Here is a 27,135-nt window from a genome sequence, read left to right on the forward strand (position 1 = left end):
TCTGTCTATAAATGTATGCATGCTTTTCAGTACTGATGGACAATCAATTATGTCCCATCAATCTCTACACTATACTGTTGTAAAAATTACTATGTCAATATAATTGCATGAGTTCAGTGCCATCGATGAGGTGGGTTAGGAGGCCATGAATTTAGACTTCAGTATCTAATCTACCTGGAACATATGGCACCTGGTAGTGGTTTGATGTATTGAACAGACAGTGTTCCATTGCCAGAGCTTATTGAATATGGGGTCAAAAAGGTCATCTTAAGACTCTTTAAATTTCAATTGGAAAATGGGGGATGGACTTAATATTATGCAGCACTTTTGTCTGTTCACTAAGCCGTACTCCCCTTGGTTACTGTTGCTACTGTTGCTTTCCAGTCATATGTGGCACACACAAGAAATAACAAAAAGAAAGAAGCCTTTCAAAGGGTCTTACAATATGCATTTGATGTTAGTATACATGAAGTAATCCTAAAAGACTGAGGCTAAAATGACATGTTTCAGGCAACATAATAACTTTTTTCCAATAACGTAATAAGTTATTACGTTAATGGGCTGGTTAAAATAAATCCTTTGCAAATGTAATAACTGGAGGCGATAATGAAATAATATACTATCACTTTATGTAAGTTTCATTTATTGGATATAAAGTTTCACACTTCAATGGTACTTATTCTTACTATTATTTTCTACTATTTACTACTATCTATTTATTCACTGTGTATGGTTTTTTCAAATATTTGCATAAAGACCTGACCACACACATACAAAACCCCCTCTCTCTCTCTCTCTCTCTCTCTCTCTCTCTCTCTCTCTCTCTCTCTCTCTCTCTCTCTCTCTCTCCACAGATAACATCATACAATTGTGTGTTTGCAAACATGTCTGCTAAGGAGTAGAAGAAAAAGAAGATGTGTTTTTTTTAGTTATATTCATAGTTATATAGTATTGGCTCACCTGTCTTGACTCGCATATGAATATAAGTGACATCCCATTCATAATCCATAGGGTTTCATATGACGTTGGTCCACGCTTTGCAGCTATAGCAGCATCAACTCTTCTGGGAAGGTTTTCCACAAGGTTTAGGAGTGTGTTTATGGGAATTTTTGACCAGTCTTCCAGAAGCGCATTTGTGAGGTCACACACTGATGTTGTACGAGAAGGTCTGGCTCTCAGTCTCCGCTCGAATTCATCCCAAAGTTGTTCTATCAGGTTGAGGTCAGGACTCTGTGCAGGCCAGCCAAGTTCATCCACACCAAACTCTCTCAGCCATGTCTTTATGGACCTTGCTTTGTGCACTGGTGCACAGTCATGTTGGAACAGGAACGGGGCATCCCCAAACTGTTCCCACAAAGTTGGGAGCATGGAATTGTCCAAGAGTTCCTTTCACTGGAACTAATCACAACTGAATTAGGACTTGAACCCAAATGCACGACCCTGAGACAAAGTAGCAAAGAAAAGTCACTCTTACAGAGGAATATATAATCAGAGTACACAAATAAAAATCACTCGCAGAGAGGTAAAACTGTAGAACCAAAAATCAATCTTTCAAAGTACCCGGTTATTTTTAAAAATGGAGACATTAACCATCGTTTGCACCCTCCGTTTAGACGTAAACGGAGAATTTCGCCCCTGAAAACGATGCTTTTTAAAAACTCCGGCGCTGGAATTTGCCCCTGGGTTAAATGCGACATTGTTTACAATCTACAGTCTACTGTATGTTTACAATCTATGGTGATCATGGATGCATGCAGAATAGCAGTCGCATTTATGCTGGTGCAATCCCTTTGTATTTGTTTGTATTTGCAAATACATGTGCTGTACTTTGTGGAGGAATGAAGTGACGTTGTTGTTGAAAAAGAGGGAACCAAAAGGAAAAACACAGGGATCCTGACAGCCTGAGTAATCCTCTGCTTAGAGCATCATACTGCAGGTGCACCGCTTAAACGTGGACAAAAAAACAAAGCTTGACAGTCTTGCCATGCTTAGTTATGGTTAAAAATGTTCAGGGAAGCATTATAGAGGGATATAAAGCTCATGACCCTGCTGCTTATAAAATGCTGGATATGGTCCATGTGTAAATATTGTATAACAAAACCTTGTTGCTACCTATAAAGTGTATTTTGGCAGTCAACATCATGTCTGTTTAGTAAGAAATACAGGAACACAGTGTTCTGACTGATAGAAAAAAGGGATATTCTACAAACTAATTACAATGATCTGGTCAGGGTATCCTGCACTGTGAATGGATATCTCACTTCCTACTAGCTGAGAAAGCAAATGACAACCTGTTACCAAGCCCCGTCATCATGTTGTCCCTAAAAGCGTTTCTGTGTACAGAATGTGACAGATGAAAAACACTGAAACATCACATCATAACTGCCTTTTTATCTGACTGATCAAATGCTGCCGTGATATATCCAGGATTTATGCTTCAAATCTCTGACACATGGTGTTAATTGCTTAATCTCACATTACCTGTTCAAAATCCTGTAAATCACTCTATGAGGTTATGAGGCAGAAATGTGATGGACCAAACATCATGAATTAGATGGAAAATAAGTGTTTGCATAACAACTAATTTTCACCTCCCCCTTGATAATGGGGAGAGATAATTGTGGTAAATAAAGGCACTGTAGCCTGTATAGTTGTTGTTGTAAACAACCAGGTTTGTTTACATTCAACATCTCACTATTCACTCTGAAAATGACCTCAAGGTGTAATAAACAATATATTTTCTACCTCCTTAAACATTTGAAAGCATTTTTGAATGTTTTAAAGCCTGAATAATTGAAATCAGTGTTAACATTGGTCTATTTCTGCTCCCCATGATTTCAGACCTATAGTTAAATGAAAGATAAGGGTTCACATCAATTATTCCATGTAAACAAGCATACTCTTCTAGGAAAAAGGAATGCCACTTTACCGCTGGTACAAAAACCTCTTTGTCTGCTTTGTCTTCCTAGAGAGTCTAATCAATGTATGCACTATTATGTCAATGTTGTTTACATTTTGGTTGCTACATTCACCTCCCTCTGTTTCCATATTCTACTATTAGCCTCAGGTCAGCTGATCTGGTCAGGTCAGGTCAACACGGAAGCTCAGAGGGAATAGAGCTTTTTCTGTTGCTGCTCCTCAATTATGGAACGAGCTTCCTTTAAATATTAGACAAGCCTCCTCACTGCCCATTTTTAAAACTCGTCTTAAAACCCATTTTTATTCCTTGGCTTTCAACCGTGCATAATAAACAATTATTTTAGTATTTATTTCCTGTTAATTGTTTTAACTATGTTTTATCTATGTACAGCAGCACTTTGTTTTTGTTATTGGAATTTAAATGATTAACCCTTAATAAAGAAGACCTGATTCGAAATATCAAAGTATAAGTTGAATTTATTAAAACTTGTACAAAAGTGGAGCGTTCACCAATGTAACAGACAGTCACAAAAGAAAAAGGCCCCCTTACTTGGGCTAATCCCAGCCCCCTCCCATAACAGACAAAAATAACCCATAGATAGATAGCATCATAACACTTTTATCAGTTCCCTTTATCAGTGGACAAGCAGAAGTTTGTAAATAATGCCAACTCCCCTGACCTGTCTCTAACCCCCCAAACAACAGTAGAACTCTCCTTCAGCCGGATTCAGCCAAACATTAGGTCATGAGGAAGTAACAAAGTCATTCAAAAACAGGAACATACACACACTGTCTTATATAAGACATCTGTAATACAGTATAATCCTAAATGTTTATAACAGTTTCAGCAGTGGTTGTATTAAAGTGGTATATAAATAAAGTTGAGTTGAGTTGAGAGGTATCCTTCAGCTTGACCATTAAGTATACAGTCAGTCTGCAAACACCTCTTGTTTGTCATTGTGACTATTATTGTGGTGTCTATATTACTCACTGTGAAATGCAACCAAACAAAACACACATGACTCACACATAAAGCTGAGACTCAAAGGATTGAATCAACAAAATCAGATAAAATATTTTCACAGGGACTCTCACTTAGAATACTAAGTGAGAGGGTCGTGGGTCATTCCACATTACATAGGGAAATTGATCTGCAAGCATACAATTGAACAGCTATGGTTCATTCTCATAACTGCTGTCCACATCTGGATGGGTTTGTGTTGTGCTAATTGATTACTTTTTTCTTTGGTTCGAAAAAAAGATCTATTCACATACATTCAAGATGTTGTAAGTTGATTACTAGAACATGAAAAAATGAATTGTTGCCACTACAATTTTTTACAGTAAGTTGACTGAAAATGACTTTTGTGGGGTGGATATATCACTCACTTGATTGGGTGGGACAAACAAACAAAATAAAACCCCAAAGAGCCCCTCTCAACAAAAAAGTACCAAGAAGTATGTATCTGTGTCTGTGTGTCATAGTACAACATTGCTGGATTACATACCTGTTCTACAAAATGCTTGAATGATGTTCTCCCAACAATCAGCTGCAACCTTCAACCAGCCTTGGGCAGTGCAAGGTCATGACTGAGAACATTGTACAAAATTGTCCCTCTTATATATTTCATCAGGAACAACTAAGTTCAACACAACCTGATCTCACAGAAATAGGTGAAATAACCATTCATGTATTTCTGTGAGATCAGGTTGGCCAGTCCTTGGCCTCTTCTACCTTTCCCCTCTTTTGGTTCCCTACCCTTCTCAACACAGCCTTACTCCTCTTCTTCTTCCCAGATGTTAACCTTGTTCATTTCCTTGTTTTTATTCCATTGTCAGAAATTATAGATATCCAACAACTACTCATCCATCAAATTGTCACTTTCCACAAACCAAATGAACAATGTGACAGTTATGTCTCTGACAATGATGCAAGCCATCAGCAGACACTGTCAGATGCATTCGACACACACTTTGGGGCCTCATAATCACATGTAACATCACTACAGTGTGCAGGGGACTGTGTCTAAATTGTGTTGCGTTGAGTTGTCCTTGGTTTTCATTTTTTGGAGAAACTTTTTTCTGTTACATAGATCTGAATAAATCAAATTAATCATTTAACAAGTTTGAGTCTGCCTCTCAACATCTTCCTTAATGCTCTGGCTAAGCTCCCTTACAGAACCCCATTCCTAGTAAGAAAATATGTGGAGTTGAAACAACCCTTTAATGGGAATGACCCTTATGCGTTTCAGCACTCAGAAATAACACAGAAACCTCTATATCAAAACAGCACCACTATACAGAACAAATAATTACGTATAGTTCCTTGACCACATAATAAATCATTTCAATCATTAACACTTTTGCCTTCTCAGAAGCCTGCCATTACCATCTTGTTTCAAAGATAAATCAGCACCATTGCCAACACCTTTATACACATACACATGCCATTTTAGTTCCACTAGGCTTCTCAATGCCCTGGTTGCTATATGGTTTCTAAGATCATTTGTGGAGATTTGTTTGGAGAAGATGGAAAGGTCTTTCCCTATGAAAGCTCAGATCTTAAAATGAAAGCATACAAAACCAAAAAATGTATTAATTTGTCAGTGAGCCAGTCTAATAAAACTGGTCTCTGTTGATATTTTTAGTGTGTCCTGTTTCTTCTAAATGTGAGCAAATCAAAGGTGGGTTCAAAGATGTGACATCATTTCTACATTATGGCCTTAACAATCAGAATCAAAATAGAAATGAATAAAGTAATAGAAATAGATAATAATAGAATCATAGAAATGAAGTATCCACAGTCCTCTGCCTACTGCTTTCTCTGCATTTCTGCAGTAGGTAAAATACACAATTTAAACAAATATTTTGAATTACCCTTTGTTATAATGTCACACCAGGAAAAATAATGAAATTCTGTTTCTTATTTTGGGTCTGAATGAGATTGGTATACGTCTAGATATGACCTTTAGATATGGTGGATCAGCGGAGGAGGTGAGGTTAGTGATACTGTCAGCCTATTACTGTGCTGGATTATCAATACTAGGTTCACTTCAATAGAGGGTGCTGTCAATATTTCATGAGAAAATGTCTTTAGTGTTCTTCATAGATTGTTTTTCTTTTCTTTTCCTTATCTAAAAGTACATACAGGTATTCTTTGGTTGGTACACTGGTTTTCATCTGATCCATTGCCTGATCCATTTTCATCTTCTTCCAGTTTCATTTGCTGCAGGTAATTATTGTGTCCTAGTCCACAGATTATTACTTATCTTTTTTGGCCAGTGACTATTAAGAATTCTTCTTAGGCAGTTGTTGATAAAGGTTTATACTAAACTGATTCTGGTCTTTGTCATCCTCCAGGTCTCGGTGTTATAAAGCAGCACAGATTTGCAATTAATTATTAAAGTTATGCCTTATCATTAAAAATTGTAGACAGTACACATGGGAACCACTGCGGCAATAAAACGAACATACTGATCCAATTACTCCCATTTACGTTAGCTATGGGCCAATAAAAACTCTCATATGATTGAATCACGTAAATCTGACACACATCACTTTGCTCAGGACCCGGCGGCGTACAGTTCCTGCTGCTGATTAGCTAGTGGCGATGGATACATATTTAACACCGTTCACTTCATCAAGTGATGCTAAGCCCAAACCAACTAAACTGAGAAAATATGACAATAGTTATCTGGAGCTTGGTTTTATTGAGAACAGCGACGGAAGACCAAAACGTGTGGTGTGTCTTCAGGTGCTAGCAAATGAAGCCATGAAGCCCGCCAAGCTATAGCGGCATCTGATTACAAAGCAACCAGAGTTTAAGGACAAAACAAAAGATTTTTTCTAGTGAAAGAGTAGGAATACATGCATCAGAAAACACGACTGGTGAACCTAGCCACAACTTCAGAAAAAGCACAGAGGGCTTCTTATTTGGTGGCTCAACGGATCACAAAAAGTAAGAAGCCACACTCAATTGGACAAGAACTTGTTCATCAGCAGCAGTTGAAATGTGTGAAGCTGTGCTTGGGACAGAGGCAGCTAATAAACTGAAAGTTGTACCGCTTTCAAATGACACTGTGAGACATATTCAACATACTGAATAGCCTCAACCTCTCCATCCAAGGAGGCCACACTTCCATACTTGAAGTCAGCGACAAAATCACTGCCTTCATGAAGAAAACAGACCTATGGAGAAGGAGGATACAAGACGGAATAACATGTTCCCCGAACTGACTGAGTTTCTCCACACAAACAACTTGTATGTGGCCACAGTGAGGAAGGTCGCCACCTCACACATCACATCACTGAGCAAGCACTTCAGCTCATACTTCTCCGATGTGAACACTGATGCCTGGGACTGGGTGCGTGATCCCTTTGCACCAGCTATAACAGCAAATGGTCTGACAGGTAAGGCAGAAGAGCAGCTGTTGGAGTTATCCTGTGATAGGACACTGAAGGCCAGATTCCAGCAGGTTCATCTTGCAAGCTTCTGGCCCTCCCTCTCACATGAGTATCCCGATCTCTCACTGCTGGGGCCATGCAAATATTGCCCCCCTTTCCTACAACGTGAATCATCATTTTCCACTTTGACTGCAATGAAGAATAAGTACAGGGCGTTACGTTGTTTATAAGTGGAGGATGATCTTAGAGTCTGTTTGTCAACCGTCACTCCAAGAATAGAGAAACTGTGTTGTGAGAGACAGGCTCATTCTTCTCACTGATTTAGTGAGTTATTGATGTGAGTGATGTGTGAATTGATTTGTGTGTGATGAGACTTTGATAGACTCTAATATGCAAATATTAATGACTAGGCTTAATTGCTAAAACTGTTATGATGTTCAGTTTTCTGCCAATAATTTGAATAAGGGGCAATACGTTCATTATGTTGTTGTTAAATTTAAGTAAGCTTTTAACTGGTTTTAAAATGAACTGGGTTCATTTGGACTTTGCCAGTCTTGCTACTGTTCATTTTCTGAAAGCTTTAAGATCTGTTACTTGAAAATTAGAAATGCTGTGAGGTCAAAATGTAATTTGAATAAAAATGACCCTGAGTTTAAAAGTACAGAAATTGTATTAACATTTATTTATTCTAAATGTAATTTAAGTTCATTTCTATGAAACTTGTATTAAGTATTTAGGTTGAAAAGTGTAAAATATAAATCATTCCTACGGCATCTAGGAATACAAATGGCAGTAAACATTATGTATGCTCTAGAGCACCAGATGTTCTTGAGCTGTAGAAAGCCTGTCTTTGCCTTGCCAGTTCTTCAATCAACATATGCTGTTGTACATCCCTGTTTGTCAATGACACTCCCCAAGAAGGTAAAGGACTCTGCTTCTTTGAGCCGACTGCCTTCAAGTGTGATGGGTTCAACACTGGTTGTATTCATCCTCAAGGTTCATCGTTCCCTTATGGATGTCAAGCCCTACTTGTGAATAGGTAGCTGCATGTATTGTGCTTATTGTTATTCTGATGGTGGCTGTGTGACATTAGTGTCAAGAATGGATCATATGTGCTGTTTGTATGAGGCTGACTTTACAATGATTGATTATCCCAAGGATTACTGTAAGGATGGTAATGAGTCATTTCATTTTGACTGGCCAGCTGTATTTATTTGAGCTGGAGTACAGAGAGAGGACATAAAACAAATGAAATAGGAAAAACAAGGACACAAGTTCAGAGTTTATGAAGATGACAAATAAAACAAATCTATCTTTATAAGTCAGAGTAGTTTACAACCCTAAATAGATAATGATGAATTGAACAGACAGCACAGAAAATACCTCTTGAGCAGCTAAATGCTCCACTATGTTCACCATGTCTGCCATTAGTGTTGGGCAGGTAGCATGTAGTGGGTTTGTCAGAGCTTTTTCACTGAATATAGCTGCCTGTTTTGCAGCTATATGCCCCTGCCCCAACTGTAGAGAGCAGTAACAGTTGGCAATGTGAAAGGCAACAACAAGAAAGGAGAAGAAGGAATGTGCAATTAGATGTAAACAATGCAAGTTGTTGAAAATATTCAAAAAGAGTTTGTACATGTTTTATAAGATAAGAAGTGCATTCAACATATGCCTTGAGGGATAATGTACCACTAATGCATTCAATAATTTAAACTTCTTCCCCGGAGTTTTCTGTACTTTCTCATCTCACAGGTAATCCAGGGCTGTAGACATCGGGATGATAGATTCCTGCCCCGGAGCTTCAAACTTCAATGTTGATTTTCATTGTGCTTCTCTCTCCTATCCCTCCTCTCTACCCCAACCGGTGGAGGCAGATGGCAGCCCACTTTGAGCCTGGTTCTGCCTGAGGTTTCTCCACGTTAAAATTGAGTTAATTCTTTTTTCTTCCCATGTGGGAATGTTGGGTCTCTTTAAAATGAAACCTGAAGAGTACAGTTTAGACCTGCTCTATATGTGTAAAGTGCTTTGAGATTGCTTTGTTGTGATTTGGCGCCACAAATAAAGATTGATTGATTGCTTGATAAACTCAATGTGTTTCTGTATACATCAATTATGAACAATGGTGCATTTGTTTACAGTGAAAGTTCGATGGAGTAAAAGTACCCTGTGGACCCACCAGCTCAATGAAAGGTTTTCATGATTTACCAAACACTCCCAATGTTGTTTCTATCGCAGACAAAAAGAGCAGTACCTTTGAGTTGTTTTTGCTCATTTAACTTCACAGACACTCAATACTTGCACTCAAGGTTGCAAGTACAGCATCATGTGGTGCTGATGCTTTCCGATCAAATCTCTAGTCAGAAAAACCCGGGAAAAAAATGGGAGAATCATGTTTGTCCTACATCCATTAACGTACTATTGAACACATTACCTCATGGCTAGATCAGCTTTTTGAGTAGACAAACAATACTCCAAACAACACCTGTCACTTTCAGAATGACCTATTCTCAACATGACAAACCCTTTTTTCATTCAATTTTTGACAGCCTAGCATTATCACACTGTCCTTCTTCACACACACACTTGTACGCAGCAGTAAAATATGTCCGTCTCTCTGTGCTTCACCTAGCTGTTAATAACAACGGTCATTACTGGATGACCATCTGGACAATGTAGGTCACTGAGTCTCCTCAATGGATGTCTGGGCAATCATCTAGAGACTCCAGGTGTCAACAGTGATGGACATACTGAACAGTTAAAAGACAGCTCAAAGAGAAAAAAATCTAATCAGCCTGTCAATCTTGAAGAGAAAGGCTTTTGGTTTTATGAGATTCTGTCGTAGAAACATCCTTTTCTCTATGTTGTTATTTAATTTTGATTGACTTGTCACTGAAAACGCTATGTAATTCCAAGATAAGATAATCTTCATTATGAACTAATTACCTTCATAATAATAGCTCATATTGATGGAAGGCTAACTGGATTCAGATTAATTGGATTCATTTAGAATTTAATGTACTAGTGCAGTGCCCGTACAAAACCTGTTTTTGTGTGTGTTTTTATTAGAAAGTAGCCTGGGCTATTCTTAGTGTTTTCAGTTTCATCCATCATTTTGATGGTCTGAAGTGTGTTTCACATTTTAGCTGCCAAAGCTCCGCTGCCTTATAGCCTCTCTAACTCTGGTCCTGCTGTGCTCAGTGTGCTGTGTGAGAGGGGGAGTGGCCAACGGCTAGAGTGGCAACAGCAAATGTGTGCTTCTTTTACAGATTATTTATCTATATCTCTTACATTTCTTCGTGCCCATAGCAAGACACCTGTCATGTTTGAAATCAATCGGATGAACGATTCGAGAGATATGCGAAAAACAGACAGACAGACAGACAGACGTTCCTGCCATTTATAGATATATATTGACAGCCATAAACCAGTTTGACCAGAGGCACTGCTCTGGAGAAAAGGGGGAAGCAATTTCAAAGCCCCCAGGATGCCAAAGCCCTTCCCAGTCTCTGTGACCATACTGAACAGAGCCATATTTTAGAATACTGACCACAGGAGTTCAAGTTGCCCCACAACACTGAGGACATGGCCACTCTATCCTCAATGATAGATGTGGCATCTATGCATGCCCACAAACTGGCTAAATGTTCCACACAAAAAACTTACTAAAAAATTACTTAAAATGTGAAATAAGTCATGACACTAAGAGGTTACCTAGATATGGTCCAAATAAAACTAACCAATTATTATACTGACAATATACTAACACAAATCTCCCCCTCCCTTCCAAATATGTAATTGAGTCCAAGGCATGATATACAATGGTCTCAGCAAAAGCATTTATGTAAATATAATACGCTGCTTTATAGACCAGATAATCTCCATGACGACTCATTAACTGTAGTACAAGAGAGCAGTGCGCTTGACTGCTGAGGTGTAGTGAGCGGGAGACGCGGGGAACACCGTCCGCCCACTTCTTTCAGTATGATTAAAAATAAAAAGATAATTACAACAAGTAGCAGAAGAAAGAAGACAGGAGAACGAGACCTGCAATAACCATTCTGACCCTTGTGGCCATTCATTTGACTGTTATGGAGTAGTAGACTAATGAAAAGCGAAACATCAAACGTAAATTGTTTTTTCATTATGGCAGCCCCGTCTGCTCAGCTCTAACCCCCCCCCCCCCCCCCCCCCCTCCAACACACACACACACACACACACACACACACACACACACACACTCACAGAAAACCCTCACTACGCCACTCTTGAGTCTCTGCCCCCTACTTCAGGACAGATGGATCTGCCATCGGAGCGCACCGGCAGCAGCACATCTTGACTTTTCTCCAACCCACAAAGACCGGATCGCGTCTCTCTTGTTACTGGTTAGGGTTCAAATGGATATATACAGCTCCACTTTATCACCAGCGCTGGACATCGGGACAGGTTGTTACCTGCTTGTTTTAGGTAAGTTTACAGCCACGCAAGCTTGAGTGAATTATATAGTAATTATATATTAATATCATGTAGCTTTGTTATGATACCTGCGGCTTCCAACTGCTCACATCCTCTCTCCACAGGAGTGCCTTTATCTTATCTAGTAGATGTTCTAATCAACCCCCCCACCCCCTCCCCCGTATGGATAAAAGTGGCTTTGGTCAAATACACTGTTTGTGTGTGTATAATATGTATAAAATGTAACGATTGTGAAATTATTTGTTTCCTCTAATGGACAAAGGAGCTGGTTAGCACTCTGGGCTGAGCATTGACATTCACCTCACATCTGGTTTCATCCCTGCTCATTTCTCTGTTATTCCCCAGAAGGAGTTAGCAACTGATTCTATCATTGTATCATTGTGGTGCATATTACATAAAAAAGAATTTCACACATATTTGGAAAGGGAAACGTTAACTGATTAAACTACTACTACTACTACTTCATTATTATTTGAATTTGTAACACAAACTGTGATGGTATGTATGTATAGGGTGCAAGGAGGGAGAGGGTGCAAGGAGAAAGATGAATAAATAAAACAAACAAAAATAACTTAAAAGAAAAAGAAAAAAGAGGGAATTCTATTTAAAAAATGACTCTTTCATATATTCTCAATATTGCATATTCCTAACAATGATTATGGAGACATACATTAGAGTTGTTATTTCACACCTTGTGAGGGTTTTAACAATAAGCATCTGACTTTCATCCTGTGTCCTCTTTTTTATTCAAATAAATAGGTAAAGAGGATTATTGGCTTATCAGATGGTTGAGGTAACGTGACTTTAAAATAGCACAATATAATTTATCATAGCATCAAAATGAAATGAAACACAAGTGGGTAAAAGGTGAGGAAAGAGGAGTCTAATTTGTGTCTTGTAATGAGATCTTGAGCTGGTTCAAATACCATGGTGTGGCATGCTGTTCAATTCTTTTCTCACCTCACGCTGTTTTAATTAGCATTGAAATAGAGTGGGATGTCAGCGCTGTGTTATTACTCTGATTCAGGTCATTAGGATGAAGCAAGCCTCCTCTCAGATGCTTTGCACAAATAAGATAATCCAGGCCTAATGATGAAAATAATAGTAACATCAAAGGCATAGAAAATAAGTACGTAAGTGTCAGTCAGTACCTGACTCACTTCAAGCATTTCTATGGGTATTAAGAGCCACAGGCTTCAATGGGTTGACCCTAGGTTGGATCTAATCATACCTATGAAATTGCACTTAATGGTTTGTGTTAATGGCACCCCTTCAAAGTCAAGAGTCATGGGATGTGAAGTACCACAAGGTAGAATCCTGGGTCCTTTATTATTTTTATTCTGTGTAAATGACTTACGAGCAGTTGGCTCATGCAATCTTTTTTATATGCTGACAATTCTGTTTTATTGGCCGCACATGAAGAGACAAAAGTGGGAGAGGAATTTGAAATCTAAGTAGATAGCCTTCGGATATTAGATTATCCCTACACTTAAAAAAAATGTTTTTAAGATTTAGTTCAAATTAATTTGGACTACACTGCCATCTCCTGGTACACCAGATTATCACAACAAGTACAAAAGACTCAAAATTGTAATTGTAACTTTTTATGACCAAGACTGTTGCATGATGACATAGCTAACCCGCCACCTGCCATTTATATGCCGACTGTATGGTCTTCCCTTGCTGTCTTGTTTTGCTTTTATTTTGTGACGTGCTAAGTGTTACACTAGAGAACTGCTATGTAAACAAGCCCTCAGGCTTTTTTGTGTTTTTCCTGGGTGATTTTTAGTGTACGTAATGACTGCAGTGCAGTGTTTTATGTGTTTTTTAAATCACCAATTAAATGTATTTATTAATTCGTTCATAATGGAAATAATGGGGCCCATCATTGAAACACTGCCACCCGCAGGCCAGGGTGAAGAATCAAATTTGTGGAAAACAAGAAGGCTAGAGACAGACCTAATACATAAATAAATAATAAATGGATAAATACATAAATGAATAAATCTGATAGAAAGTCAGCACACTTGTGCTTGCACTGCCCACATGGCCTATATCTATCTATCTATCTATCTATCTATCTATCTATCTATCTATCTATTTTGTTACAAAATGTCACTCATGCATACAAGCATCATACACTCTGATCTGTGTGATTGGAATGCACCTTATGTTTGGGTTAGGTAAATGTTCATAAATTACCTTTGATTCTGTGTGTGGTCTGCCTCACTTCCTGTCTGGCCAAGAGGATCAGGCATGGTTCATGTTTTTAATATTACTGTTGGAGCTGAACTAAGTGTGTGGCCTGCCGTACCCAAACAAAAAAAATTGTAATTTGAACCACAAATATATTTTGCATTAAAGGTTGAATATGTAGAATATTTATTAAAAGCTATATTTTTAAAAAAATAATACAGCCACGGGGCGTTTTGAGGGGTACAGAATGAAAGTATTGCTTTTCCATAAAAAAAAAAAATTAGTCTGAATTAATATTTTTAAAATTTTTTGACGGTTCGACAATGACTTTCTGACACGTTCTGTGTACATTGTACCAGCCAATTAGCGGCCGGAATTGCGGGTTGCCAGGGTTGCCTGTTGTTCCGGTGCAGCTACTGTAGGCTGCCACTGGGTGAAATGGAGTTGTAAACAAGCAGAGCCGTGTTGGACTTACTAAAACCAGCGTTTTTTTGCTCTCAAGTACAACTTTTCATCACAAAACTTCAAAGGTAAGACAGAATATCTGTTAGTCGCTGTAAATAAGTGGTTGTTTACCTTTGTATGCTGCTGGTTCACTGAGTTTTTAGCGCAATAATAGTGGTACTGTTGAACTCACCAGGGTCTTAGCTTTGAGATGCTATGAGATGCTATTTGTTTGTGTACCATGAAGTATCAAAACGGTAGCAATGGAAATGTGGAGAGTGGGTTGACTTTCTGACGCTATTCGGATTTTGATATTTGATCATTAACCTCTTAACGCACGCTGTTCCGTTGACGGGACGGGACGGATGTTAGGAGGTAGCCACACGTTCTTCTGAATTTTTTAAACACCAACCCTTAAACATATATACTCATGCCGTACATTGTTCGAAAGCTTAGATTGTTCTGATTCATTCAAGACCACTCACGACTTATATGTTTGCTCACAGCCGTAATAGTATTAGCGATTAGCTCAGCTAGCCACTCAGCTAAGTGAGAAAAGCTATAATGCCTACATACCTTCAAAGTCTTCCCTTTATCCACAACGATCATCTTATGACACAGGACTTTCTGTACAGCTCGCCAAGTATCCATTCTTGTGAAATATGAAATCCGTTTTCATAAAACCGGAATACTTTCCTCAATATGTCCATGTATTTAGTCCAACACGTAATGTAATAACACAAATAACAAACCATATACGGTCAGTTTACGTCATTTCCTGACCTGCACGTCCATCTCAGAGTACACGTGACTAGATGTTTACGACCGTGAGCCTCTCCTGCTTCTGACGACACCACACACAAGCCAATCGGTGTTTAGGATTAGGCAGTACATGCAGAGACATTGCTGCTACTCCCACTGGCGTTACAATGTAATGTACCTCGGTGGTTATAATGTCTCTGTTTCAAGTCAGTTACAGCGAGAGTATGTTCGCTTCCTGTTTTCAAAATAAAAGCACCAACTCTATCGTTATGGTTTTCTTAATAATAAAAGGCAACGGGTGTTTTATTTTGTGAAAATGACCGGAAGTGCGTTACTCGCTACGGCTAACTTGAGTGGCTCCGAATTCGCAGGAACAAAACTTTAAGCAGATGTTATTTGGACAAATTAGCGTCACATTGTGGATCTAAAGGGCTACTTTCTCACCTAAAAAGGTTAGACATGTGGATAAAGTGGTATATTTACAGAGTTAGAGCTAAAATAAAATCCGGCACCGGACCTGGCAACCCGACTACTGGAATTACTTTTTGGTTGTTGCGACTACGATCTCGAGACATTAGATGGCGTTGTTCTGCTCATTCTACATATTCTACCTTTAATATCTATATTATCAGTCATTAATAAATTAATGATTAATCATTTATTAATGTTTCAGAGTGCAGAAAGTGTTTACTATAGGGTTGATACAGTTAATTTACACAGAAAATACATTCATAATCAAACTAACTTTGCTGAAAGTGAAGGGAAAACAACAACATAGAACAGTAGGTTTTTATTATTATAAATTAATATAATATAAATTATTATCTATCACTTATCAATACTGCCCACAAACCACATGACTTACTTCTCTGTCAATCTACACAATCAACAGTGTTTAGTCTATTAGTCATAAAACAAAACCACAAACTGGTTTGCAATTTTCAAACAAAACTGCAAAGAACATTTCTTTTACAATACTTTCATATTGTGCAGAAGTTGCACCTCCCTCTCTTTTGTCCCCTTGTGGCAACTGACTGCGGATTGATCAGGCAAAGATTTGGATTTCTGTGTTGCTGTGACTGGTGTGTGGGGAAAGTGGCATCACCTTTGCTTGACAGAAGTCACAGCTGCCTTTCCTCCATGACGTCCTTCTTTTCTGATACTTTCTCTCCATCGCTCTCCTTTTTCATCTTGAAATAATAGATTCACCAAATCATTCCTTCCACTCCACCAAATTCAGTGAAATAAGGGGTCAGGACCAAGTTTTCCATAAGTGCCAGCGGATGGCCAAACATTAAAATATTTCCAGCAAATACTGTTTTTTTCCATTCCCTACTGCTGTAGGGTGCCTTGGATCAGACTGAGTGGAGCCTTTGTCATGAAAGTGAAAGCTAAACTGTCACAAACAGCTTGTTTGAGTGTGCTTGTCAGTCACATTAAGAGTAGGCAGGACTCAATTAGGCCACACATTTGGCAACTTCAGTGCAAATGGCTTTCCACAAAATATACACAATAGACACATGGCCTTTTGTTATTTTGAGCTGCTTTTCACCTCGATTTATTGATGTGGAGTGTTGTTTTAGAACTCACTTGTCTTGCCGATCTGCGCTATATTGCTTTTAATGTCAGTCACTGAAAGGTATAATGTGCAATTTTGTCCACATTATAAAGCTTAAAAAACGACTGGACCTATGTTATACATTTTTGTCTAGTTGTGTACTTATATTATCCTCAATGTTTCCAACAGTGTTCAAACTCAGAGAAATGTGTAATTTCAATCAAGGTAATGTTCTGTTGTTTCATTTGGTAGCCTGTCAATGGCATCATATCCCATGGAGTCCGTCTAGATGCGAATCCTGGCAAATATGGCAATATGGAGGGGCATGGGCAGTTCTTGTGACAGTGTCAAGTTCCCCATTGAACTGTGTTGAAACCCTTGAACCTGAAATGCTCTCTATGTACAGAAATTCATACCTGCTGCACATATTTCCGATCTCTGAGTTTTGTTCTTTAATAGTACCATAGCTGACCATGTTTTGAGTCCAAGGTTAAGTGTTAGTTTTGGGTAAATAGAAAGTCACAGCAAACAAGGTGCCACATTTAAGGAGTCTGTCTCAAATCATGTAGTAGTGTTAAAAGAACAGAAAAGTAAGCTTAAACATTATCTGCTAATCAGATAGAATAATGTTATGTTGGGCTGAGCAGTCAGTAATTAGTAATTTGTCATTCAGTTGGAGCTCTAGTTGAGAGTTATTTGCAAATGTGGCTTCAGAGGCTGCTGTCCTGGTAATTGCACACATCCTACTATTGATTTCACAAAGCAGAGAACACATGTCATTAACTGACTTACGATTAGCCCACAACGAGCTCAACTTGCTTACTTTGTGCTGCTGTAGTGCTCTGTGGGAAACAGAAACAGCTGAGCTCTAATGCGTATCTCTAACTTATAAGGGTCAGGTTATTAAGTATTTGCATTCTCTAGTATATTTTTACTGTTTCTGTCTGGAAGCTGATATAAATGACAACAATGGAAAGAATACAGAACCATGCGTTTTGAATGGCTACACTCAGTCAACATCTGTTATGACATCATATTGGTATGAAATCATGATAAAACACAACTAGTAACACATTCTGACCAGTCATCATGACTATTACAGTATAACAGTGACGTGAGCATTTAATCTCTGTGCTGTGTGAGAGAAATTATCGTATTAGTTCTGCTATGAAAATAGCCCTCAGTGTTTGTCAGACTGCCGTAGAAGACAGTCTCTCATGTTCATTTCAGCACTGTCAGTCCTTAACACTGTACGTCATATTATAAAAAACCTGACAGATGTTTGGTCAAATGTAGGAGAAAGCAGCAGATGTCAGTGCACACAATGCAACATACCTCTACTTCCATCAGGCAGGATGTGAAAAGACAAAATGTTGGAGTCTGAGCATGTCCTTGTTGCTGGGAAGCATAAGGTCAATAAGTTTGCAATCTAGAGTTCAGGGAAGGATTAAACTTCAACCCATTGACTTTGTGGTCTGACAACCCACTCACACTGTGGGCGTTGAATCTGTGGATGACCTCCATGATTCTGCTTAAGCAGTTTGAAAACACTAGAGTATGAAGTATGAATTAAAAATAAAGAAAACATTTGGAATGGTCATGGAAATAATTTTAATGTCTACTGTAAGAAGCCATGTCTTAAATTGAAAAAATGTAATTCAACTAGTTAAACCTGCTGTCTACACTGTACACGTGTGATCTGCAGAAAAAGCTTATGCAACATCAGCTGTTCTGTCATGCATGAAGCATCTCCACCACTTACTGAGTCAGAGTGGTGCTACAGTATCAGACTGACTCTTTGAGAAGAGGTGCAAGTCTCCAGGGTTATACACTATACATTACTGATGGTGATGTGGACTGAGGTGAAAGTACCTATAAAAATTTAAAGCTGTACCAGGGGCATTCGATTAATTCTCTGCTGCCTCCTCTGAGTCAGATGCTACAACTGGGTGTTGTGGTTCTTGGAATGTGATTAACTGTATAAATTGACAACTTTTCTCAGATCTGGTGTGAGATAGAGTGTCCATAAGAATACAGGCCTCGCTATTGTCATACAGATAATAAAGTATTAAGCCGATTTAATCTCAGTTTGGATATTGTGGAAAAAACACATATTTGCTTCCTTGCCATGAGTTAGTTTAGAAGATGGATACCACTCGTGTTACTTTCTGCTCAGCATGAAACTACCTTCAGCCTACCAGCACCTCTAAAAGTGTGTTCAGAGAGAATGCCAGACGATAAGCATGGACGTGATGCAGTTTTTTGTTTTTTTAATATCTTTTTCTGGCATAGACACCTTTATTAGCAGTAGAGAGACAGGAAATCACGAGAGAGAGGGGGGGTGTGACATGCAGCAAAGGTCCTCCGGCCAGGATTCAAACTGGGGTCAGCTGCATACGTGGCATGCGCCCTAACCACTAAACCACCTGTGCTCTGGCGTGATGCAGTTTTGCCTGGGGCAGCACAACTGAGGGAGAGCGCAAGCTGAAAATATCCCAACTTGAATGAAAAATTTAAGCCTATCCTGGGGTTTGATCAATCTTCATAAAAGTACAAAGACGAGGTATTGTCATCTACTTTCTTTATTTAAAAGTAGATGGCATAGAGGCTGACAGGAAATGTCCCTTGAGTTGGACCAGGGATGTCGCAATTATGCGGCATGCGTGGTAACCACTCAGCTACCAAAGTGCTCCATAGTCAACTTTTGTTTTAATTTTTTTATAAGGTTCAATATGTAATTTGATGCATAGGCCAAGGATGTCACCTGTATCCAGGGCTGCTTGCCCCGCTGACACACATCTATCTTTGTAAAGAGGATGCATTTGTTTTGTTTTGTTTGTTTCAGTTTTTGTGCATTTAAAACCAGATTGAGATCAGTAAGACCTGTAAATCCGTTTATAGATTGAGTATTGCCAATAAGTGCCATGAAGCCACCACATACAAATTCCTCAATCATCTGCATAAAAATTAGGAATGTTAAGAATAGACATGGGACAAAAAAGATGAGTTATTAGTTAAACCTGGCTGTAACATCTACTTTGGGGCTTCTGCACTATAAAATGGCTGAGTAACTGAATAGTTGACCCTTTGCTTCGTTTTGGTTCATGTGTATTGAGTCTTTGTTTGGCCTTTCTGTCATCATGCTGTTTTATTTTGGACGCATCAAGTTAAGGAGTATCCAAAGCAAACACAGGACTTGTCAATTTATGTCCTAAACAAGTTACAGAGTGCCACCCCCCCCCCCCCCCCCCCCCCCCCGACCTGCCACTGGGACATCACACTGTCAACATTGTGAAAGTCAAGTTGGAAAAAACATAGAAACCTCATCAAAACCAGACAATGTAAGTCTTTAACAGTGTAACACATGTCTCTAGTGTGGATTTAAAGCCCTGTTATTTTTAGCTTGGTCATTTATTCCTTATGGTTTGCCTAGGGGCAGCATAGCCCAACAGAGACCTGGTGTCATTAACAATAACAGAATAAACAGGAGTGTGATCCACATGAAATGTTTTGTGTTGTACAGTTAACTTTATTTTTGGTGTACAAGTTCTGTTTATCAATTTCAAATAGATTGGTGTTATATCCTGTCCAGGACAGCAGAGAACATTTGCAACTCAGAGGAAGGCTTTGCTGAGGGACTGCTAGCTTGTCCTCACCATGACAAAAGCGTCTTGTATGACAAGAACAATGAATGCCTCTCTCTCATTTTCTCCTGTTTAACAGCTTAGTTTTATGTTGCAGTCCACTGGATGATAACATCATTTTTATCTGCTTATAAATGCTATAAAGATACACATAAACTTTAGTATAGCCTGCACTAATATTGATCGACAGGTTATGGTTAGATGGTACTTGGTGTTTATGTAGTGAATTCCTGCCTCTATCCCTGCTTTTGGCACTGTAAGAACAAGATCTGGTTAATTATTGTAATGTTTTATGTGCTAATATATTGTGATATTGTTTCAATATGTTGAAATATGTTTGTTTTTTCTCTTAGGCAATGGTCAGTATATTTTTCTCTTTGCAATGAGGTAGATTTCATGCTAAACTGTTAAGAGGGTGAATAAAAGAAGTGTTGATGTATGTGTAGAGTGCTGCTATCTGAGATGTGCAACAGATATTTGGGGGCTCGTCCAGGATCAGCACTTCTACATCACATCCAGTGTTATGTGAGCTGTGGGTCCAGAGTGACTGTCTGTTGCTAATGAGGCTATCTGTCAACAAGGAAAGTTGTTTGCTGCAAGTGAAGCTTTGGATGTTGCCACCAGCATCAGACCAGTTTAGGGACTTGTTTTAACAAAGCTAAGTAGAGATGAAGAGGAGAGCCATGTTGGGTATCTTTCTGCTTATCTGAACTTCTTAGTTATATTAGACAATGGGATAGAGTACAGGAGAGGCAGACAGATGAAATGTAAAGCAGGCTGCCAATAAAGTGTGCACAGTCAACTGTTTTCTCCTTCACCTTGTAGTTGATTTGCCTGTAAGTATGGTTAAAAGAAGAACAAAGGACTAACCAGAGAGACGAAAGAGAAACCCTCATTGGAAAAACAGCTCATCCTTGATGTGCAGGCAAGGCTGACTAGTACACTGGCAGGAGAACCCAGACTGCAGCCTAGGTTCATAACAGAAAAGCAAACACTGGTGGACCAAAAACAGTCCATTGACAGGATGAGCTAGCTTGTTCCAGTTCAGCTCGCCGCTACCTTGAACAGAGATAAAATAATTAAATTGTACGGCTCCTCTAGGCTTTTTTCTTATCAGACCAAATGGCTGCGTTTTCATTATCTGGTAATTACTTTTATTTAGCCGTAAAATCTGTTGAAGTCAGACATATTTCAAATCTGTCCAATTGTAATGTCTTGGAAAACAAAGTGTGCCAGCAGAGATAGGTTTCTCTCTGCAAAACTAAAACATAACAGCACAGTGTAGTCGCCCTGAGGACATGGTCACAAGGCTTAAGCGTATTGCAAATTATCAAGAGACATCCTTTGATTTTAGGTCAGCAGCTGAACACTTCATAAAATGTTTGAGCCAGATAGGCCTACATGTATTTTTTTTGTTTGCTTTTATTCTGTTTTATTTTATCTGAGAATATGTTGAACTAAAGCTGAAGGAAATTCTTTCTTGTTTATGTTTACCCTAATGAAAGTAGGCAAGCGTACTGTAACTTTAAAAGAAAATAGTGTTATGCATGTAAGTCTATTGACTGGATTTATTTGATTTGGAATACAATCTATAAGCATAAGTAGCCTATTTTTCAATAATCAATATTCTAAATATACGTACCCTGATGATGTCATTCTTTATCATGCTTATCAGTTGTTTTAAAGCTCAATGAAAACAGAAATTTCACTGGAATTTCTGCCATTTGTCAGGAACATTGAAATCTTTCCGGACACTTGGACTTGAACCAATTTTTTAAAACGGAGTTCAGGAGTTGTTCAAAGAAATCTATGCACAGTTTTACAACCTTTTCCCATGATTGTGTACATGACTCATAAATTGTAATTAGTCAGTTTGTCAACTATATCAAATAGGTTGAAAGCCCGGTGTTGTTCTTGGGCTCTTGCTTTTCCCAGAGACTACTAGCTTCTTGTCAGTCTGTTGAGAGAGTCCTGTCTGACAATGAAAAAACGCTTCTCTCTCATCATTTCACCCATTTAACAAGATAGTCTGGTTGCTTGCCCTGCCATCTGGGACCTACAACCTGAACTGCTATAACGCAATCAAGGCCTGTAAATGCAGATTATTTGTTGTTGCAGAGAAAATTCCCAACAGGTTTTGTTTCATACACGAGGGAACATGTGTGGATGTATTAAAGAGAAAAAAAAAGAAAATCCAATGTGTATTTCCATTCACAAAGTCATCATTAAAATGTAGCATCATTTTTACCTTTAATCCTTTATCCTTACCTTTCTGTTTCCTCGTCTCAGCTGTTCTCTCCATCCTGGGAAACCTGTTGGTTCTCATTATGGCGTTCAAAAGGTCATCAAAGATGAAGCCACCAGAGCTGCTGAGTGTTAATCTGGCAGTGACAGACCTAGGGGCAGCTGTCACCATGTACCCTCTGGCTGTGGCTTCTGCCTGGAACCACCATTGGATCGGGGGAGATGTTGTCTGTATTTATTACGGCCTGGCAGGATTCTTTTTTGGCGTGGCCAGCATCATGAACCTTACTATCTTGGCCATAGTGCGCTTCATTGTGTCACTCAACCTGAATTCTCCCAGTGAGTATTACAGGTGTCTGAAACACTGATAAAATATAACCAGACATTTTCTGTAGCTATTTTAATTTATAAAGCATTTACTGTCCTTACACACATTCTCAAAGAGACAGTAGCTACCATTATTCAAAAATGACTGGTCATGTGGTGGATGATTTAACCGGTAGTGATAAAAGCCTTCAGTGATAAAACATAATTCAGCATGACTATCATAATGATAGTGTTGTGAAATATTAGGGCAAAAGGAAACAGGTCCAAGAATAATGTCAGCATCTTCAACAATTGATTATTCATGTAGAACACATGGACACATTGTTCTTCATTATCGTACAGTTAAAGGCAGTCAGTACACAGGTAGAAAGGTAGTTAGCCAAACACTTGCAGCTTATGTTGCAGCAGATTTTTAGAAAAGACTCATAAAAAGGGAAATCGGGCTTAAAACTCTTTAGATGTAATTTCTACAGCACCATATTTAGTAATTAGTAGCTGCTTCAATTTTGCAATTCAAACATAAATGTTCAAATCCAGTTTTAAAAATGTCATAGAACATTTCAGTATTGGATGTTTATTTCTCTGCCCCAGCTAATAACTTGTTGTGACTGTCTAACCTTTGTGTTGGTATATTGTTTGTTCTTCTTGATTAACAATTCAGCTATATTGCCAGCCAGGCTATAACTTCCAGCTATGCCACTTGAAAATATATCAAGACGAACCTCTTTTCTGCTGACAAACCTAGTGGCAACTCTGTGCCTGAGGTAAACAAATGGTATTGACAGTGCAGTTGGAAAATGTAGAGCTCATTGTATTCCTTAAAGTTGACAATGTTGAAAAAAGTGTAGAGATTTAAATAGGCTCTCACACAAGGCTCTCACACAAGAGAAAGGCAGTCAGATGGTGTTTTCCATGAACTTATTGACTAGCTATGTATGGTCAAAAGACCTACAAATGTGTCCAAATAGATATAAATTTAAAAAAAACACAAATAGAGTATACATACTGTCTGCACTGCATATGTCTTCAATATGTTTTAAAACTGTCAAATAGCCTAAATAAGCTTCCCTGTCATGGCACACACAAAGAAATATTTTCCCTGATAAGTACATAAGAACTGTAATGTAAACTTAGAGAGCATAAGACCAACACGAAGGAAGTACATGTGAAAGGAATCACATCAGCATCAGGCTCTAGGGAAAAGTTAATAGTAAACAAGAGATAACTGTGGGAAGACCCTCTGGATATAGTGCCATTTTAAATAGAATCCTTTTATATCTCATTATCTCTGCCTCTTCATTGTTTAATCTGTTGGAAGAGGCTGATTTAGGTTCATTTATTTCCCCATGAGCTTCAAGATATTGGTTAGATAAGCAGACTTGTTATAGAAAATAAAAAATTGTATTTTCTGTCTATCTATAAAATAGATCCTTTCTCTTTCTCTCTGCAGAGGAAAAAATCAGCTGGACGAAGGTGAAGATACTGTGCTTGTGGTCATGGCTGTACGCATTGCTCTGGGCTCTGTTCCCCCTCCTGGGCTGGGGACGGTACGGACCGGAGCCCTTCGGCCTGTCCTGTTCTCTTGCCTGGGGGCAGATGAGGCATGAAGGCTTCTCTTTCGTCATCTCCATGTTGACTTTCAACCTCATCTTACCTTCGGTCATCATCTTCTCCTGCTACTTTGGCATCGCCATCAAGCTCTATTATACCTATAAAAACTCCACGAACGGCAACCAAATCCCCAATATGATCAAGCTCCAGCGAAGGCTGTTAATAGTAAGTAAAGTAGCAATATATCATTGGGGGCTTCAACACTGAATTGAATCAATCTTGATTAAATTGACAGTAGTCTGTTATTAACATTATGTGATCATTGTGAAATAACCCAAATACACCTAGAAGCTGCAGTGCATAGACAGTGTGCATGTATAGTATGGGCCTTACTATTAGTTGTTTCAATCATTTATCGGATACTTGTAGCTACATTATTCTGACCATTTATCCATTACTTTTAGCTAACTACTTCAATTTTACCATTACCTCCATTATTTTGTAAATTTCTTTCCATTACTATCTATTTTAACCATGTATATATTACTTTTCACCCCCAAATATCAATATATCCATTAACTTCAGCTAACTAAACCATCCATTTACAGTAGCTAGTTTATGTTAGCTAGTTTAACAGTTTAATGGCTTTTAGCTTCCATGCATCAATTACTTAAACCAATTATTTCAACAGTTCATTAATAACCTGTTTCTCACTTTAACAATGTCAAATAATTTGCTGTGTAGCAGAAGGCACAGGCAGTTCATATATGAACAGGTTATACTGTTTATTTCAAACAGAAGGTGGCCTTAAAACATAAAAACTAAAAAAATGCCTGATCATATTTAAAACTATTTCCAGAGATGTTGTGGCGTTTTTACTGACTTTATATTCCTGTTCTCTTGCAGATTGCTGTTTTGATCAGTGTAGGCTTCATAGGCTGCTGGGCTCCATATGGTGTGTTAAGCATGTGGTCAGTTTTGGGTGACAGTAACACCATCCCGCCTGAAGTCACTTTGCTGCCTTGCATGTTTGCAAAGAGCTCCACCGTATACAACCCCATAATCTACTACATCTTCAGCCAGAACTTCAAAAGAGAGGTAAAGCAGTTGCGCTGGCTGTGTCTAGGCTCCAATCCAAACCAAGTCTCCAACAGCATCAATGACAACTGCATTTATTTGGTCAGTGCTGGCATGAAACCCAAAGAAACTGCCCGGTCTACTTTACACCAGATCATGGAGTCAAAGGCAGAGACTTTGGATTGAAAGACTTGATTGTTTTTTTGGGACATGCTTCAGAGGAAAGATTTTCCTAGCACCAAACATTTGTGCTATCAAATGTACATCATGAGCACCGGGTTATGTTTTAAAATGGTGGAGTAAACCGAGTAAATGCTCCAAAAAAAAAAGAAAAAATAATTTAAAACAAATTTCCTGGACTTCTACATCACCTCTTGGATTAAGTCAAGGAACAGCGACCTGCACTAGTCTAGATTAGTTTGATTGAGAACACTATATAATTGGGTGGATCAGGATATGAAATTATTATTAGAAGAATGGCTGTTAGATATATATACATATATATAGATTTATAGATATATTGTATTTTGTATATTGTAGCGTCCACCAGGACGTGTTGAAAGGATGACGAAGTATTATTCAGCAAACCACTGTTTATTGCTGTAACAGTACAGGTTACTGTTGGCCGTAACCACGCCAAAACAACAAAAAACATAATGTTAGCCGTAACTCCACCCGTCCCCTTAGCTCTCTCAAGCTCGCTCACTCACACACACACACGCACGATTGCACAACCCTCATCCCCGTCACACTCACCCCCCACCCCACTCATTCAATCTTATCAACATCAACATTACTGCAGGGTCGCTACAATATATAAATATATATATTTGTATATATGAATTTTAGCTTCAGTGTTAAACCTGATGTCATCTGATGTAAGATAATGACTGTTGTTTACCACTGTGATGCCTGTCTGCAATAGAGACAAACAGCCTTATAACTTTGGCCTACTGACTTCCACGACTGCTATTCTGTCTCAGTGTTTCCCAAACTGCTGCAGGAGTAGCCCACCACCTGTCCAAAATGTTTTTCATCCCATCCAACCCTGCTCCACCAGAGAAAGAGCCGTAGCTAACCTGGTGTGCTGACCTCAGAGCTGCACTGATTTGAGCCAGTTGTGGTGATGCAGGGTCTCTTATTATTATCAGACATTAAGTTGTTTTTCACTGTGTGAGAAAATGGACATGTGGCGTGAGAGCGTGTTAAAATCGTCAATTACATGAGGGTCACGGTAAGGGTGCGAGAGTTGGCAGCCCTTAAAAGAGCTGGTTCTGATTCAGCTGCCTTGCAAACATCCCACAGCCAAATTCTGTCCCACCAGCAAGCTAACGTTAAAGCTAAATTTAGCTAATGTTGACTCGCAGATCAGTTCAGCATTTGAGTAACAGTACAATCCTACTTGTGGTTCATTTTCAAGTTTGGCTGGAGTCAGTGGGCCAAGCAGGTTCATTGAACATACACAAACCTATCTTTTCCTATGTGCTATTTTCACAGTTATGCTAGATGGCATGTTTCTCACCTTTGTAGTCAGTC

The 27,135-nt window shown here is 38.7% G+C and overlaps 1 protein-coding gene across 1 annotated transcript; it reads left to right on the plus strand.

The window, feature by feature from the left end:
* Positions 1 to 11,717: 11,717 nt before the first annotated feature.
* opn8b (opsin 8, group member b) lies at positions 11,718 to 25,785 on the plus strand. The gene is made up of 4 exons (XM_053336668.1): positions 11,718 to 11,787; positions 22,690 to 22,983; positions 24,422 to 24,747; positions 25,429 to 25,785. The coding sequence occupies exons 1-4, from the start codon at positions 11,718 to 11,720 to the stop codon at positions 25,783 to 25,785; spliced, it is 1,047 nt and encodes a 348-aa protein (XP_053192643.1).
* Positions 25,786 to 27,135: the final 1,350 nt, after the last annotated feature.

This window comes from Scomber japonicus, chromosome 17 (genome assembly GCF_027409825.1).
Source record: "Scomber japonicus isolate fScoJap1 chromosome 17, fScoJap1.pri, whole genome shotgun sequence".
In the NCBI taxonomy this organism is placed as follows: domain Eukaryota; kingdom Metazoa; phylum Chordata; class Actinopteri; order Scombriformes; family Scombridae; genus Scomber; species Scomber japonicus.